The sequence below is a fragment of the Crocodylus porosus genome, unplaced genomic scaffold, assembly GCF_001723895.1.
Source record: "Crocodylus porosus isolate Cpor-Errol unplaced genomic scaffold, CroPor_comp1, whole genome shotgun sequence".
NCBI classification, from domain to species: domain Eukaryota; kingdom Metazoa; phylum Chordata; order Crocodylia; family Crocodylidae; genus Crocodylus; species Crocodylus porosus.
The window spans coordinates 46314381-46333333 of record NW_017728931.1 but is presented as its reverse complement, the minus strand read 5'-3'; the positions used below and the strand labels follow the sequence as shown (position 1 = coordinate 46333333).

The window sequence follows — 18953 nt, the reverse complement described above, 5'->3', positions numbered from 1 at the left end:
GCGCGCGGGCGGGCAGCGAGCACCGGCCGGGCACGGGTGCGCCGGCACCGGGACCCGGCGGGGCGGCGACCTGCCGGCCAGGGATGCTCTGCCCCTTCCCGGGACTCCCGGACAGCGGCCGCGGGGCTGCCCCGGGCATCCCCTGGGGTGGTGGGGCTCGGGGTTGCCACGTGTACCCTACTGCTGGTGTCTGGACGGTGATGCCAGCCCGTTACAAAGGTGCCATCGATAACAGCAAAAGGAGCGCTCTCAATGCACCCTAGGCAGACACGGCTCTTTGTGTAGATGGGATCGCTTTTATTAGACCAAGGAAATGGTTGGAGAAATGATAGCTCTTTGCGAGCTGTTGGGTGCGAACACCATTCTGCAGGCGTCTGGAGAGTCTGCCGCTGCTTTTTTGAGGCAGCTGATTGATACAGGGCATGTAAAACCCAGGTCATTCTCAGGGAGACTTAATTGACTTTTGGGTTAGCTAGCAGCACTTTCTTGTGACTGCTTGCCTGAACGTATATTCAGTATATAGGTAGATAGATAGCTATCAATTGATCGATATAATACATCTCATGTTCCAGGTCCAATCAGCCAAATCAGTTCCAAATCATATCAATTGAGCAGAACTCAATGTAGATATACTCATATCGTATCATATCATATCTCATGTTCCAGGTGAAATGAGCCAAATCAATTCCAAATCATATCAACTGAGCAGAACTCAATATGGATATATATATAATATAGATATAGATAGATATATATAATACATCTTATGTTCCAGGTCTAGTCAGCCAAATCAGTTACAAATCATATCAATTGAGCAAAACTCAATGTAGATATACTTATATCATATTATATCATATCATATTATATCATATGATATCTTGTGTTCCAGTTTAAATGAGCCAAACCAATTCCAAATCATACCAGTTGAGCAGAACTCAATCATTCCAAAAACGATATTGACTGAGCAGGCAGAATTCAGTCATTCTGAACACCTTGTATGGTTTTACACCTGTGAGCATCCTCCATCCCAGACTCCCATCCTGAGACTTCAGATACTCCCAAATCCAGTGGCAGGCATCCTAGGGGCAGGCCCAAGCCTGACAGTCTTGAGACTCAGATGCCCCCATTTGATTTTAGCAAATCCTTCAACTTTAATGACCCAGTTCTCACTTACTCACTGGCGGCTTCTAGTGAGCAATATATAGTAAATAAGAAGACAACGTATTGCATAATTTTTCAGTGTACAATAGTTTTTTTCAGCAAATACAGTAATTCTGAGCTTCCTATACAATAATTTAATACTTAAGACCTGGCAATGTGCTCTGAGAGCCTCTTCTGCTGCTTGTCAATGAGAAAAAAAGTGCCTCTGTTTCCAGCCCTGAAAAAAGAGTTCCAAAATCCAGTCGCAGGGCAGGCCCTGCCCTTAGGACAATGGTAGTCGGTGCAGAAAGGACATTTGCCTGCCTGATGTCGGATTAAGCTCCAGAGGTGCCCTGTGAAGTTTTAGCAATAAGCCAGGATGCTCAAACTAAGCTCTTCTTTCTGGCCTGATAGTCATGTAACCCTGGAAATCATGTGAGGTGGCAGGATGCTTCAGACACTGGGTAATCCAGCCAGGAACATTCCCAGAGGCTGCTGTATTCAGTTTGGGTCTGATTTTTTCCCCCTGCTCCTAAACAGTGCTCTGTTTCATGTGTGACAGCATGATCAAGTGGGAAGACGGCTGTCTGCCTGAAAATTGATCTCCAGAAGTCTGGACTGAAATCAACGCCAGTAAAAATCTCTCTCCCTCTCCCTCTGCTCCCCTCTTTCCCTTACTTCCCTCCCTCTGCCTCACCACACCCACACACATACCCACACACACCCCAATTTCAGGGAACAATTATAATTTATAACATTGAATTGAATTTTCATATTATGTGTATGTGTGTGTGGGTATGTGTGTGCGCGCGTGTGTGTATGTATGTATATGTGTGTGTGTATTATATATAGTATGTATGTATATGTGGGTATGTATATATGTATGTGTGTGTGTGTGTGTGTGTGTGTGTGTGTGTGTGTGGATAGATAGATAAATAGATAGATAGTCTTCCCTGTGTATGTTGCATCTTATGAACATGTTTTTCCCTCCTTAGTATTCGCTCTGGACATGACACTTACTTGCACTTGTAGGACTGTTAATATATGTAGGCCTTTTTATATTTATTTTCTTCTTGGTTAAATGAGTAGATAAGAACAAGAATGCAACAAACCCTGAAATATTATATATCATATTTCTCTGACCCCCCATATAATTTTGCTGCAAGTATCTGTAGACTCTTGTGTCAAGTGAGCTTGAAGAAGTTCTTTCAAAATAACATCAGTTTAAGATTCTGCACTAGGTCACTCACTCTGTTTTGTTTTGGGGTTTTTTTTAATAAAACAAGAGGAAGCAAACAGAAATGAAGACTGGATTTGTGACCTGATCCAACAAACCCCCCTATGTGTGGAATTTCCTTGAACTCAAGAGAAGTTGTGTGCATGGTGTGGGTTTTGCTCATGCTTTCTTTTGGGTACAACTTAAGTGATAACGCAGTACTAGTAAATTATCATATATAACCCAGATGTTAATGGAAAGTATATATGTGTCATATACATTGGAGAAATTGTCCAAGAATAACAGATCTTGGAGAAATTGTCAAATCCATAATGCTGCAGAAATCATTCTGCTTGCATCACTTTCCACATGTGTTGGAGGTTATAGTTGATACGTTGCCAAACTGGTTTTTTTTGGTGTGCAGTAATTTAGCAGTATACCTTGGTGTGTGACTTAAACATTTTTGCTTTTATTTTGTTATTCTACCACTTTGTACTTCAGCCTTTTTCAAGATTTCATCCTGTTTAATCCCTAACCATTTGCTAGCTTAGTACTATGTTATGCACAGAGAAATGTGGGGTCAATAATGACTCTGGGGTGTGTAACAGGGAACCCATATCCTGTTACTGGGAGAAGACTGGGGGACAAGCAGGGCCCTTTAAAAGCCTTTGCAGCCAGAAGGGATAGGCATTCAGACAAAAACTATATGGGAGGGGAGATGGACAATAAGGTTTCCAGGGAAATACCCCTGAAAGAAAGTAGCTGAAGCAGAAGAGGAGGCAGGGGTATCAGGTGTCACTGACAGTGCTGCTACAGGTGTACTGAAACCAAGCAGGGCTGAATGGACCAGTGAGAGAATGAGGAGAATGAGGATATCTCCAACAGGCTTCTGGGGAGCCTGGAGTGGAAGTAAGGGGAGCTCTAGCAGGCAGGCAAAGAAACCTCCTTTTTTTTCTTTGAAGTTCAGTCAGAGTGGGGATGATTTTAGTTCATCTTGTTCCTTTGTTTTTTGAGTACCTGGACAGGTTGTGCCTTTTTTGTTGGCCTTAAGTTTAATAACCAGAGGACTGGATGTTGGCTGTAGGGGTGGTAAGGACTAAGGTGACCATGCAGAGGTGCCTGAGAGGCACGCTGGGTTTTGAACCCTGCCAGGGGCAGAGGTGCTAGAGAGAGAGAGGAGAAGAGGGATATCAGGACAGGGGGCAATTGTCGGGGCCACAGTCTAAGCTCTGATAAAGAGAAAGCCCGGGACCAAGAAGCCTGGTCAGAGCAAGTGAGCCCAGGCTAAAGACCTACAGCCAGAGTTACCTATAGGCCGAAGTGAGGTGAGGTGAGCCTGCACAGGAGAGTGAAGGACAACTGAGTGACATCTGCGAAGCATGGGAGTGGATATGGGGGAGGCTGGAGGCTACAATTGGAGCCCTTTAGGTTTGATTAAGGCCACTAGAGTCATGAGGTGTGACTACCAAATTTGAGTTGTGCCAGCAAGGTATGAATAGTTCCAATGGGGCACATGAACCACATGCAGAAAATAGGCTAGGTTATGTTAGTTGATGAGTGTCCCAGAAACTTGAGACTGACTGAGTCTGCTAGGCATCAAAGAGATCACTCCAGGACTCAGGGGTAGCCTCCTAATTAACACAGAAGGAATATCAAGGCATGGCACGTGAGATAGAATGAGGGTCAAGAGTAGGGGCAAGACAAGGGTGGCCCAGAGGGGGTGTCATGGCAGCCCTCAGGACCCATCCTGCAACAGGGTCATTAATAACTCATGTTCAACATGAACTGACTTAGTGTTGCTTCACTGGAGCTACACTGATTTACAGAAACTCATGATTTATAAACTTAACTGGTGTGCAGCCCCATGTAATATGAGAATTGGATTTATACATATGTAAATTATTAACAAATAGAGATGCAGATCTGGAAGTATGGGATACATATGTTGTCAAAAGTTTGCATGTTCATGGAAAAACTGTTCTTTTTGAATCAATATATTGAACTGTTTTTTTTCCCCTAAAAATAGTTTCAAAGACCTATTTACTTAGTTTTGATAACACTTGCTCACTTCAAACACAGCCTCCAACATTTCTCAGAAAGTTTTTCTTTCCTAAGTTTTCAAGCCAAAACAGAAAATTGAATTTCCATTGAATTTCCAAGTACAAACGACAGTTGTACAGGCAAGTTAGCTAGTCTCAGAATACTAAATGCAGAAACTTAAAATATGAAGATAGAAAACTCCATACACAATTTTTGCCTCCATGGAGCTCCCTTTAAAAGTTTGGCCATTTAAGGCTGCCTGTTAGATTACAAAACATCTTACTATTTTTTAACAAATATCATTTTTTCCAGTCACATCTTACTTTTTTTCCAAAGTAAAATGAGTTTTGATTCTTCTGATGGTTCTTAATCGATCTTCATTTGTGGATGATCATTGATATAGTTGGGTATTTTTTGTTTCCTTCAGTAACTGTTAGTTTGTGTTTAATAATGAGTAAACTGAAAAAGGAAGATTATACAAATCTCAAAAGATCTTTTGTGTCAGTGTACTTGTGGTATGGTCCTAGGATATATTAATCAAAGTGTTTCTAGAAGAGTTAGGAAGTATTTATTCCATTGTACAAGGTAGTGGTGAGAGCTCATTTAAATGATGTATACATTTCTAATCACCCACCTGTAAGAAAGATGACATCAGATTGGAGCTAGGATGATCAGGGGAGTGAAGAGATGATCATAGGATGGAAACTGAAAAGTTTTGGCTTGTTTAGCATAGCAGAATGAAGTCTGAAGCTGCAAAAAAAATTGCCTTTGTGCCACCGTAAAAGTTTTTGTGGCATCATCAATCCCAAGCAAACAGATATCCACACTATGGTCAGGACAATAGGGAGTAAAAATTTGTGCTGCCTTTTGGCATTTGTCTTTAAGGTGGGAGAATGTGGATAGTCCAGAGCTTCCCATACTTTCCATCTTCCCTGCCTGGTACTCTTGGGGCTTCTGGGGGCCAATCCTGCATGTCCTGAGAATTCCCCTGCAGAGGAATTCCTGGGATGCACAAAATTGGGAGTGCCTGTCTGGGTTCCTCTGCTTGCAGAAGTGCATCCTAGGAATCCCCTGGCAGGGGATTCTCTGTGCCTGGACTTCGGGCATGTATCTGAAAATCAGGGGGAACCTGCATTCTCATTTTTTGTTGCATTCAGTGCAAATGATATGGGCGTTTATATGCATGCTGTGGGAATGAAGGGAAAGTCGGCACTTTGAGAGCTGCTCTAATTGAAGTGCTTGGAGTGTCTCATGTATCAGCATCCCCGGGTTTAAAAATGGTGACAGGGCCACTTTAAAGCTCATTCAATGCAACCCACTAAATAAATTCTATGAAATGGCCCATTTCAAATTGCATTTCATCTACACAGTTGGTCCCAGACAAAGGGGTGTGTTGGAGCTTTAGTTAAAGCACTCCCACCACCATTTTTAAGTACAGGGATGCTGATACATGAGATGCTGGAGCATGGTACTTACCATGCTTGAGCAAACTCAGTTAATTGAGCCTGCTCCAACACACTGTAATTACAGTACAGTGGAGCAGCCTGGCTACTCATGTATAGACGCTTTATGTGCCTATCCAAGGGCATAAGGTGGTCCTAAATATGCTCCTGACAGTAATTTTCCTAATTGATGTTCATGAAGGTTCTACTGACTCTAACTCCTGTGTCTGGGACCAACTGTGCAGATGAAATACAATATGAAATGGGCCATTTCGTATAATTTGTGAAGTGGGTTGCAGTGGAATCTTCCTTACCATGTAGTAGTTTGTTGTGTATTTCAGGGAACTGATTTATTTACTCAAGGTTACTTACTGCGCGGTAGTGCACGTGTAGACACCTGACTGGGAGCAAATGTGCTCCTGGGTAGCAGGGGGTGGGGACAGTGTCCCCCTGCCCTGCCAGCAGGGAGCTTCCACAATTGTGAGGCCAGGGCTGGGAGATCCTTATCTCCCAGTGCCAGCTGTGTAGTTGCAGGACTGGCACTGGAAGATTCTTAAAGCTCCACAGTCATGGGATCCAGGCTGGGAGATCCTTATCTCTCAGTGCCAGCTTCATGGTCTCGTGGCTGGTGCTGAGAGGTTTTTTTTTCCTAACATCAGCTCCATGGTCATGGGGGTGGCACTGGGAGATTCCTTGCTCCCAGCCCTAGCCCTTGTCTCCCAGAGCCAGCTCTACTGTTATGGGGCTAGTGCTAGGAGATTCTTCTCTCCCAACCCAAGCCCCATGGTTGTGGGACCTGGGCTGGGAGATCCGTATCTCCCAGTGCCAGCTCCGTGGTCATGGGGCCAGCACTGGGAGATAAGGATCTCCCAGTCCGGGCCCCATGAAAATGGGGGAAGACCCTCCCAGTACTGGCCCTGTAACCACAGAGCTTGTCCACATCCTTGTGAAAGTGCGGTGCCCAGAACTGGGCACAGTACCAGCTGCGGCCTCACCAGTGCCGAGTAGAGCAGAAGAATCACCTCCTTGGTTTTGCTGCAAATGCATCAATTGATGCATGGCAGAGTATTATATACCCTGCTGGCTACAGCATCACACCTTCGGCTCATATTCATACTGTGATCTATTATTACCCGGAGGTCCCTTTCATTCGTGGTGCTAGTCAGTATGGTGCCGCCAAGCCTGTAAGTGTGTTGGGTTTGCTCGTCCTGAGGTGGAGCACTTTAGGTTTCTCGGTGTTGAACTTCAGCAGGTTCTGATCCGCCCAGCTTGCTAGCCTGTCTATGTCTGCCTGTATCTGTAGTCTATCTTCAAGTGCAACCATGCTCCCCCATAACTCGGGGTTGTCCATGAACTTGGCCAGTGAGCTCTTCACCTCCCCATCCAAATTGTTAATAAAAATGCTGTAAAGTAATGGACCAATCACTGGCCCCTTCTTGCCAGGATGACACAGATCTGTTCACTATGAGTCTCTGGGTCCTATCCTGCAGCCAGTTTCTCACCCACCTGACTGTCTTGGAGTTAAGCCCACAATCTTCCAATTTTGTCACGAAGACATTGTGGGTTACTAGATCAAAGACCTTTTGGAAGTCAGAGGCACCCACAGTGTAGAGGTGCCCAGTGTCTAAAGCTTGAAGTAGCTACAGGTGATGAATGGTGCCCAGCTCCTTTTCTGTACTCACTCACGTAAGTGTTCGATTTGTGATTGCATATGTTCTTTGAATATGACATGGCTGTTGCCTGGCTTATTATAAAGACATTGTTGTACGTCTTCAGATTTGGGAAATCTAGACCTCACACACTACTTCATCTGGTACCAGACGTCTCTTAAAGTGGGTGTACCACTGGTTCCTCATCCCCCCCTCCAAAATTTTAAGGAAAACATACATATTCAATAAACACTGTTGGTATATTTGGAGTAGGAGTCTCCTAAGGATGTTTAGCAGGGGTCAGCAATCCCCAGCGTGCATGCAATTTTGCACCGCATGCCAAAGCTGATCCAGGCTCCAGACAGATGCTGCCAATCACAGAACCCAGGCTGCTTGCAGCAGGTGGTAGGGAGGGTGCAAGCCCTGCTGCAAGCAGCCTGGGCTCTGTGGCAGGCACAGCTGTCCAGTGTCCAGGCTGGATGTGGCAGGCAGCCGGGAGGTTGCAACCCGTGCATCAGGGTCCAGAACCCCAGCCCAGCTCCATGGTGGTTACTATACATGTTTCAGGGTGCAGGGCAGGAAAGGGCCCTGGGACAGTGCAGCTCCGCCTCTTCCCTGCTGCGTTCCCTGTAGCGACTGCCAGCAGGGAGCTGGGCCAGGGCTCCTGACCCTGGTGCAGCTGCTTGTAGGCTCACAGCTGTCTGCTGAGATCAGCCTGGGCTAATTATACACCCCAGCCCTGCTCCTCTGCCTTTTCTTTGCAGTGGGGGTTATGTGCCCACTGCGTGGGCTTCCTTTGTGCGGGTGCCTCATGCTCCCTGCCTTACAGTCAGGGCCGGACTAATCCTTTAGTGGGCCTTAGGCAAACAGACCTGTGGCCCCCTACTTAATACTGTATTTTTATATTACTTTTTTTCATTCAATAATTATAATATGTAAAATAAGCAGAACCGGGCCCTTTCTTCAGTTAGGGCCCTACGCATGTGCCTGTTTTGCCTCAGTGTTAATTTGGCCGGGCTTGCAGTGCCCAGAGCTGGCAGCCAGCAACAGCTCTCCCTTGTCTTTCCCTCCCCTCCCAGCATGCTGCCCCCATGCATCTGGGTTGTATTCATTTGAATAGTGGCTCTGGATTATAAATCTTTGCTCTGTGTGGGGGAAGCAACTGCAAACTTTCCCCCTCTCTCTCTTGCGCCATTTTTGTGTGTGTGCTCTGCCCCTTTGTGCAGCCAGTGTCTTGCAATCAGGGGAGGAGAGGGCAATGGAAGGCTGCAGCAGCTGCTGCCTGGAAGAGCCCTCTTGGGGGACAGCCTCACCACTGGAGCAACTCCCTCTCCCCTCATGTGGAGGTGGCTTCTTGCAAAAGGCAAGCCGCAAGCTGCTGGACTGGGGCTTGGAGCCCTGGCTCAGCTTGTTGCTGGCAGTGGCTGTATGTGCACCTCAGGGAGCACGGTGGGAAAAGGGCCAGGGCTGCACTGCCATGATAAGGATTGGGCCCCTTGCAGCTCCACCACTATCTGCCCTGGTACGCCACCACATTCAAAGTCTAGGGTGCAGGTTTTTTAGGTGCTCAGCCTAAAAACATTACCAAACCCTGATTTACAAGTAATCTGAGTTAATCTGTATTAATTGGCTGAGAGTGACAGCTTCACATTTCCTCAGGCCAGTGATGATCTGCATGGTAGTTGTGGCTACGCTAATTTTAACATTTTATTTTGGTTAGCTGGGGATTAGTATTTATGTATACTTCAGTGCCCCCAACTGACCTTGGAAATCTCATTAAGCAAAGCTGAGCCCAGTACTTGTATTTAGTTAGTGCTAATGCCTCTGATTTGTTCCCATTAATCTTGTGTCCGGACATGATGCCCAAATGTTTTGATGAGTTCTAATAATTGGGGTCCTGGCCTTTTAGAGAGTAAACACTCGGGTCTCTCTTTATGCGAGGGTTGTGTTCCAACCCCCCCCCACACATAAAGTGAATCCATTATTACATGCAATTAATAGGGATATATACCAGCCTCCATTTTCATTTCACGCAAGTCAAGCTCAGGAGAAGGGTTAGGAAATGCACTACAAGGTCGCTTAGACGACATGTCACTGAATCCAATAATAAAGGCAAATAGATGCACCACAATGCGAGTGCAAGTAGCGTAGTACTTCATGGAACAATGGACAATGTGAGACTGAGGCAAGTGATGGCATTGCATACCTGCCTCACTCACCCTCCCGCACGCGCATCACTGCCTAGCAGCGTTGCATGCTTCTTTAGATAAGATCGAATTTTTCTTGCACAAAACGAGTTTCTGGTATAGGTAAGGTTGTTGGCATATAAGCGAATTGGCACAAAAAAATCCACATGAAGAGAGACCCAAGTGCATTTTCTTTATGCAACAAAATTGTGTTCTGTGAGGCCAGTTTCAATATCCATTATATCTGTACTGCCTTAGATTGCGTATGCCAGTGATTCCAGTGCGTTTGTCTCTACAGTGGGAATGGTACTAAAATATAGTTGCTGGTGATCACCAGGCAGTAGGAGGTCATTGTAGAGCTGTTCAGTTACACTGATAATCAGCACTGAATCCCATCCTTTCACAGACTGTAAAAAAGGGTAATGCTGTGCAGTTTTAATCAATGGCTTTTTCAGTGTCTAGCGAGAACCCTGGCAAATGTTCCCTCAAATGCTGTAGCACTGCATTGGTTTCAACAAGTAACCTCTGTTGTTTGACCCACACCTCAGTTTTATCAATTTTTCCTAATTTACTTGTACATTTTACATAATAAGTTTTTCCAATCTCCGAGTAATAGTTTTAGCAGGAGTCTTCATATCACAAATTAGGATTAAAATGGGCCTGTCACTTATCTTTTGCACTGCAGGAGGTAGGAAGATACTCTTTGGCTTCAGGTAAATGGAACACGAGAGATATTGGTCTCTGATGTATATATAGTTTTATTAAAACTCAGCTGAACATCAGCCATTATCTGGGGAGTTACCATTTCTGTAATGGCTAAGTCTATTCCTTTGAGGCTGAACAGGCCTCCAGAAGTACATTTAGAGCTTCTGAGATAAAGGTAACAAAACCTCATCAAGAAAAGCTGCTGTACAGGTTTAATAACTGTGGTACATAATTATGAGTAAGTCAAGTGCAGTGTGCCAATAGGGGGGTGGGATCTCCTCCTTTGGTTAACTAGAGGAAGCTGATATTGATTAGCAGTATATAAGTGACAGCAGTATAGAAAGTTATGGAAAGTATGAGATGAAAGCGAAAATGATGAGTGGCTGAAGTTCATACCATTTCATTTGTATATCACTCTAAGAAGATTCTCTTAAATGAGATTCACTGAATGTGGTTAATAAGTGCTTCTGCCAGATATAGATACTAGAAACTTTTTTTTTTTTTTGCCCATTATGTAGCAGCTGTAGGGTAAAGAGTGCGTCACAGCAGGAGTTTTTTCCCCCCTCTGGTCCAAGTCCTGGGTTGCATAAGATGTGCTCTTCTTTTAACGATATCCTTTATCAGTGCCTGGAACAGCAGTATCAGGGCATCTGTGACCCCACATTTTAGCTCACTGAACAGTCTAGCCCTCCCAAGTAGCATCTCTTTAGATGTATATTTAAACATTTTAGACGTAAATGCCAGGCTCAGTCCCTCTGCGCAGACTTAGAGGTAGAATTCTCTATCCTCTCTCTATTTCCCGTTCAGTGTTGTCAAAGTCCCCACTGCCATTTAAAAAACTCAAATGGCTGTACCTTTTCTGTCAGTAATTCACACAGTCATGATATTATTTCTCTCTGACCTGCTTTTAAGGCCTATCATTCTGTCCTGCAGTCTGAGTTTGTTTTGCATTTGTTCCTACTGACCCATCTTTCATTAACCTCTAGGCTGGATATTGATTCCTCTAACTCAGTTATTTCTGTAATGGGGGGACATAGGAATTTGCAAAGTGGCTAAGCAGTTTGCCTATGAACATCGGAGACTGGACTCAGTGATCCAAGAGGCCCCTTCTAGTCCATTGTTTTTAATCTCTGTCAGATCTCCAGTCAAACATCTTCTTAGTCCCACATCCTTATCCTGGTCTTTCCCTGTCCAGAGGTGTTGCCATCTTGGAATTGGTGGTTCCTGTATGGGCCATTCTTTACTACAAAATTAGTGCTGTGATGGGGCAAACTAATTCCCCCCAGACGTCATTAAACTCCTTGTCTTCACTGACAGGAGTCCTTTGTTCTGTCGGACATTTAAAAGTAGTGAGGATATTGTACCCTCTCCATAACGTGAGATGACCTGTCCTGCCTCTTGACATGTACCTATCTGGTTTCTAGGACAAAACTGTTTATGGCTCTCAGAAGGATTGCTACAAACAAATGTACTTTTGGTTGCTCGCTTTGCAATATAAAACTTGTTTATAGTAGAAGTCTGAGGGATTTAGGAACGCTGCAGCAGGATTATACCTAGTGTTGGTTCTCTAAATGTAACTAATTAGTCCTCCTTCCCAAAAGAAATTTCTCTTATATACTAAAAAGTATCTGTTATACATGGGAGGAAACCACAGATGTAGGAAGAAGCAATAGGCACACTGGCTGATTTGCATAAATACAGTGTTGAACCTGATATTCTATATTATAATGCCAGTACATTTCTTGAGGGGAAAAAATCAAGTGTCCAGTAAGGATAAAATAGGAAATTTGGAAATTAGGGAGAATATTACAGAAGCTTTAGCCTCACCTGAAAGGATTTTATTGTGAGTCTATTTCATATACTGGCAGTCCTCGACTTACAACGTTTCAAGTTACAACGTTTCACACTTACAACGTTTATAAATTGACACCCTGTTTCAACTTTCTGACGTCAGTTTCGACTTCACAACACTTGATCTGATGTGATGCCACGCCAGTGAACAAGTTTGCTGCATTGCTCATCTCCCTGGAGAACATCTGTCCAAACTTCCTTGGACACTTTCTTAAAGAAAGCAGACAAGGTTTCAGAAAAATCTGCAGCCAAGACTCCTGAGAAGATTCCAGCCAAGAGCCCTTCAAAAAGTCCAACCAAGAGCCCTTCAAAACGTCCAGCAGTTACCTCAAAGAAGTCCTTCCAAATCAATATGATTGCTATTTACAATATAAATACATTAATGTAGCTATATTACTCATCTATAATTGATTGAGTACAAAATTCGGGGTATTTTTGGTGAAAATAGGGTATTGGACCTTGGTTCAGGAACCAATCCCCCATTTATAACGTTGTTTCTTATGAGAAAATTGGTTCCGAGTTGCAATGTTTTGACTTAAGACATGGTTTTCAGGAACCAATTGTGTCGTAAGTGCGAGGACTGCCTGTACAGTGTCTTAGCTTAGCTGGGTAAGAATAATGACTGCAGATCCTATTATGCTTTCATGTAACAAACAGAACATCTGACTGGTGAAACATCTGCTCAGGAAATAGTAAAGAAAGCAGTGACAATACCAAGTGACGTTTTTATGTTAAGAGTTATAATCTCACTAAATTGAACAGTATCTGCATTCATGAGTTCAATAGAAAAACTAATACAGGCATACCTCGGAGATATTGCGGGTTCGGTTCCAGACCACTGCAATAAAGCGAATATCGCAATAAAGCGAGTCACACGCATTTTTTGGCTTCCCACTGTATATAACAGTTTTGTTTACACTATACTGTAGTCTATAAATTGTGCAATAGCATTATGTCTAAAAAACAATGTACATACCTTAATTAAAAAATACTTTATTGCTAAAAAATGCTAACCATCATCTGAGCCAAATGGCACCGATGGAAAAATGGCGCTGATAGACTTGCTTGACGCAGGGTTGCCACAAACCTTCAATTTGTAAAAGTGCAATATCTGCAAAGTGCAATAAAGTGAAGTGCAATAAAACGAGGTATGCCTGTAACTGATTCCTTCATAAACTATTGAGACAGGGACGGTTGCACAAAAAAGCATTGACTAAGAAAAGAGTAAGAGAGAATGATGATTATCAACATATCTTTTATCCGTACCAAAATGTAGTTGCTTTCTTTCTTGTTGATAGGTTTATTGTCAACGTAAACTAAAGCTAGCCCTGATAGGTCAGAGTCTTTTTGGACAAGAAGTCTACAGTAACCTGCGAAAAGAGGGTCATAAAATCGTAGGAGTTTTCACAGTTCCAGACAAGAATGGACAAGCAGATCCTTTAGGTAAGTATCACCACCACAGTACTGTCCTGCTCATGAGTAAACACAGGTTGCTTCTGGGTGAGAAGGCATTTGTCCACAAGGCAGTGATTTGTATATCTTGCTGTGTTTTGTACCCAAGTCTAGCCTGGCATTACAAAAGAGTTAATCTAGGGTTCTTAACTCCATGATGAGTTAAATTCCAGTGTTGGTTATCTGGGGCTAGACTATTATTGTAAAATTTGTCCTTTGTAAGGGACTGTCCATAGTTGTGTTGCCTAAGTAGTTTGAGCAGATGACTGTGACTTAACTGTGTTGCAGTCTGCCTCCTGGCCTCTTCTTTGCTCTGGAGGAGAAGTAAATTGCTGTTGGGCTTCTACGTAGCACAATGTATATCACCCAATTTGCCGACACAGTTGTCCTGTTTGGCACACTGTAGGGCTTTGAGCCAAGACACTATGCATTTCTGGCTCCTGGACCTCTCTGCCCACCTGCCTAGAGGGGAAGTATCAGTCTGTAGCCCCTGCTTCTCATTCCACCCATGGCAGAGGTAGCTGTCCAAGGGAGTAAGGGAAGTAATTAAATTCTGTTATGCCCTCCAATGGTATACAGGGGTGTTTGGTCCCTCTGAAGGAATAGTTACTTAACTGCTAAACCTTGTTGGTGCATACGCAGGTGCAGGATCGCTCTTTCCCCAAGTCCAGGAGCTGCTTTGAAAGGGCCGTCTCAATAGTAACGTGATTGCTAATTAACAAGAATGTTTAATTAATATGATTAAGAGTTTCAACTGCCAAAGTATCATTAACTTGAGTGACTAATCAGAATTTAAAATTGCATTTCATGTGGTATTTCTAGTCATTCAGTGTGTTTTGTCAGGTTCTGACGTATTAACACAAGACCTTTATTAAGGAAATAAGTTAACCATAAATACTGCTTATTTAGCCAATGCGCCCCCCAAACCTACACATTGTTTTCAAATGTATTAAATTTTAACTAAAAAATTGTAAATAAATAAATTAGTTTTCATACTTAGGAATATTTAGTCAAGGTGTCTACTATCCTGAAAGTGATAATTAGATTAAGCATGGGGAGGGAAGTTAATGCATAATTGTGCTGTTGTTCAAAATAGGCAGACAAGGTTCTTTGGGTAAATCTAATAACTTTTATTAGACCAACTAAAATAATTGGAAAAATTCTTCCTTGCAAGTTTTCAGGGAAACAAACGTCCTTCAATCAGGCTAAGGAAGTGTCAACATAAGCAGTTACCACTCTGGGAAAACTTCCCTGGATTTTAGACAATTGTTTATTTGAAATGAGTCATGGAATTAGTTTATAGTACACCAGGTGATTAGAATTTGCTTTCTGTGGGTACTTTGCTATATTTATGCTCAGATTACTTAAGGAGATTCTGCAAGGACTGGGTTGTGGGCAGTCTTGCCTAATGGTTAAACCCCTAGGCAAGGCAGGAGGCAAACCACAGGCCAAGTCAGGGGTCAGGTATCAAAGACCAAGTTACTAAATTCAAAGGCAAGGATTTCTTTGGGCAATATCTTTGTCCCAACTACATAGATGGTTCAATGAAAGAGAAACTTTTGAATGCAAGACATTCTCTCTCAGGTCGGAAGAATGTCTTGCATTCAAAATCTTGTCTAAGTTTACCCCAACTACACAGATGATCCAATAAGAGCTATCACCGTAAGAAATTTCTGCCTCTCACATAATTTCTGAGCCATCACAGCTACAACATCACTCTTACATTACCAAATCCAAAGAGAAATCTAGGGGCAGATCCAAATCATGGACCAAGTCAAGGCTAGAAGATGGAATCAAAGTCAAGGTACACCAGGAGCATCAAATCTAGCATCAAATAAGAGCTCTATGTTGACTAGGCAGGGAACAGAATGAGTGGAGTCCTATGGAAAAAAATAGCATTCAAAACAGTAAAGGTTGTATCATGCTGTGTAAACACAAGGGGGTTCAATTTAGGTTGCTCAGGCAACCTTAATTCTGGCATTTTGAGTGCTTGATTTTGCAACTTCAATAATGCTCTTTTGATGTGACTTTTCTTGAAAGGAAAAAAACTAAAAAACTAGGAAGTTTACCATGTGGCATCATATTGCCAGGCACAATCCCTTCCTCCATGATCTTGATCAGGCCTCTGAATCTCATTGTACTACAGCATCTCATTTGTTAAACAAGGACAGTAGTACTTCTCCTCCACTCTGTGTTTTGTCCTTATAGACTATAAAACACTTCTGGGCAGGGTCCTGTTTCTTTTTGGGTTCTGTGTCTACCAAACACAATGGGGCCCTGACCTCAACTGCAGCCTGTAGGTACTACTGCTTGGCAAATAATAAGTATTATTGTTATTCAATACTAACTTTTGCAAGTGTCAACATTTTGAACAAAAACTCCTTCTAAATTGCTTTTAACATGTATCCCATCCATTACTATTGTATCTAGTTGAATATCAGGCTATTAGCAGTGTGTAAAGCAGGCCTGATTTGATTTGGATTTGGCCCAAATCAGGGACAGTGATTTGATTCGTTGATTTGGATCACTGTCTCCGATTCAATTTGGCCGAATCCGAATCTGAAGGTTCAATGCTGATTCAGAAAATCAGTGATTCAGACATGGAGACAGCTTTAAATGTTTTTCCTATATACCTCAAGGTACAAGCGCAGCTCATGTTCGCTGTGATGCTGGGGCAGATGCAGCGTCCCACAGGAGTGTGGGGGGTCCCTCCACGTGCTCAGTGGTGAACCTGGAAGTGGACCAGAAGTACTTCTGGGTCCACCAGGGAGCACACTGGGGGTGCCCCCCACCCCGCCTCAGCAGTCAGCTACAGGAGTCCAGGGGGCCTCCCCATACCTAGGAGGCACCAGTCACTGAGCTACGGGGTGCAGGGGGCCCCCTGCGCACTCCCCGGCAGACCCAGAAGCGGACCGGAAGTGCTTCTGGCCCACTGCCGAGTCTGCTGCTGGGTGCACGGGGGAGCCCCCTGTGCTTCTGTGGGATGCTTCATGCGCCCCAGCACTGCAGCATTCACCAGTTGCCTGGTACCTTGAGGTATGTAGAAGAAACATTTAAAAGCTGTGTTTATCTTTGAATCTTTCCAGGCTAGGCAATCTGTGGGCACAAGCTAGTCTATACAGGACAGTGCACTATAAAGATGTGTTGGTATCAGTTTAATCACTGTTGTTTTCCATCTAATTCTTTTTATTAGGTTTTAGCTGTCATGCTATGTCCTCCTAATCTGTTCTCGTTTTAACTTTTGCCATGAAGCATTTTTTTAGCATAATATGTTCTTGTCCCTTAGCACTTTCAGCGGAGAAAGACGGCACCCCTGTTTTCAAGTTCTCCAGATGGAGAGTTAAGGGCAAGTCAATCCAGGAAGTAGTTGAAGCCTATCGATCTGTTGGAGCAGAGTTGAATGTCCTTCCATTCTGTACACAGTTCATCCCTATGGATGTTATTGACTTTCCAAAACATGGCTCAATTATTTATCACCCATCCATCCTTCCCCGGCACAGAGGAGCTTCTGCTATCAACTGGTGAGATATTATTTTACAAAAGAAACCAAATCTATTTAGATTTCCATGTCTTTTACAGCTAAGTGTGCCAAATCCTCAGCTGGTATTAACTAGCATAGCTCCATTGACTTAAATGGGGCTGTACTACTTTACACCAGCTGAGGACCTTTGCTTGGTACCCTATACCTGCATTCCATTTGACTGATTTTTATCAGATTTATGAGAGTGCCACTGCTGTTATTGCTAATGCTTTGAGAAGATCAATAGTGAACCACTTTTCCTTCATTTTTACTCATATAGCTCTATACAATGTAATGAGAAACAGAAGGAGCTTCATATTAAATGAAGAGAGATAAAGCGAGAGGTTCAGATATGTGTTGCAGGAACCAGGGAAACTACATAAATCTGAACATTTTTATTATATCTGTAAAGTGTCATCCCTTCTTTCTGTACAGATACACACAGGTTCACTTTTCCTGCTGTACAAGAAGATTTAATGACAGATCTCCCAAGGCTAATAGTCGCTCCACAGTCAAATCCACCAGAATTAGAATTTGCTACAGCTTATTACAGTGTATATTGCTGTTGTCATCACTACTAGGTAGCTTTTCTCCTTTAAATCTTCTCTTGGATTTGCTGTATGAACAAGCAAAACCAGAAATATGAGAAGCTTAGGACCAAGGGTCATATTTCCAGGGTCTGAGAATCTTCTTTCTGCAATGGGTTTGTCTGCAGTCATGTCAGCTTTTGTCCTTGTTTTGTGATCCTTGTCTAGGATGAGCTGGATCACAGCTTGGAGACTACTAGAGAGAGGAGGGGAAGAGAGACTACTGGACCATATCTGTCCTTTTAGAAAGAGTGTTGGGGATTAGGCTGTAGCCAAATAGTCAAAGTGTCCGCTAATTTTGTGTGTCTTGATTTTTAGGTGCACAATTAGAGACACCTACATCTGATTTTTCAGCAGTGCTGAGAATTATCAGCGCTAAAAGAGAACGGGAACATACGTGACTCTGGAACTGACTTTAGCCAAAGGGAAATCCTGAGTTGATGCAAACCAGCATACTAATACAAATAATATATAAATAATACATTGTACATGGGGGGGGCAGCGTATGTATGTGTTCTGGCCCTGTTCACATGCAAATTAAATCTAGATAGAAACCACCTATAAAGTTGTTACACATTTTCAAGTACTAACTTAATAGCTGGTTGGCTCTTTTTTATAGCTGGATAGTTATTTTTAGAATGTGATAATTACTTTGCATGTGTGGCCAGTCTAAATTTATTGCACAATTAACCAGTTAATTGTGTAATATGTAACATGTAGCAGGGGTTGTAGTAACTCAGCTATATGATTAATTTGCACCAGCTAAAGATGTGCCCGGATCTGGCCCATTTGGTGGCAAGGGGAAGCAGTGAGCATTTCCTCTGTGCCAAGCTACGGAGAAGGGGTGGCAGCAGTGGCTACGTCCAAACACCCACCTTCCGCTAGCCTCTGACCCCAGCTCAGTCATTCTGGCCCATGGCCTGAAAAGGTTGTCAACTACTGTCCTAAAGCTTTCTGCAGTATTGCTGTACTCTATTAAGGAGCGATCCTTTTCCAGCTTGAAATGGACTGCATTTCAGTTATGATTAACTCGGTTTTTCTTACCTACCCTGTAGGTATGTTGTGAGGCTTTATAGATTTCATAGACATTAGGGCTGGAAGGGACCTTGGGAGATCATCGAGTCCAGCCCCCTGCCCAAAGGGCAGGAAGTCACCTGGGGTCATA

General features: G+C 43.3%; 1 protein-coding gene across 1 annotated transcript in view; it reads left to right on the top strand.

The window, feature by feature from the left end:
• The window catches only part of ALDH1L2 (aldehyde dehydrogenase 1 family member L2), a 56687-nt gene that overhangs the window by 6782 nt on the left and 30952 nt on the right, over nucleotides 1-18953 (top strand). The window contains exons 2-3 of the mRNA XM_019543897.1: nucleotides 13528-13672; nucleotides 16968-17202. Of these exons, the coding sequence (XP_019399442.1) occupies nucleotides 13528-13672; nucleotides 16968-17202 (380 nt within the window). The remainder of the gene's footprint in view (nucleotides 1-13527; nucleotides 13673-16967; nucleotides 17203-18953) is intronic.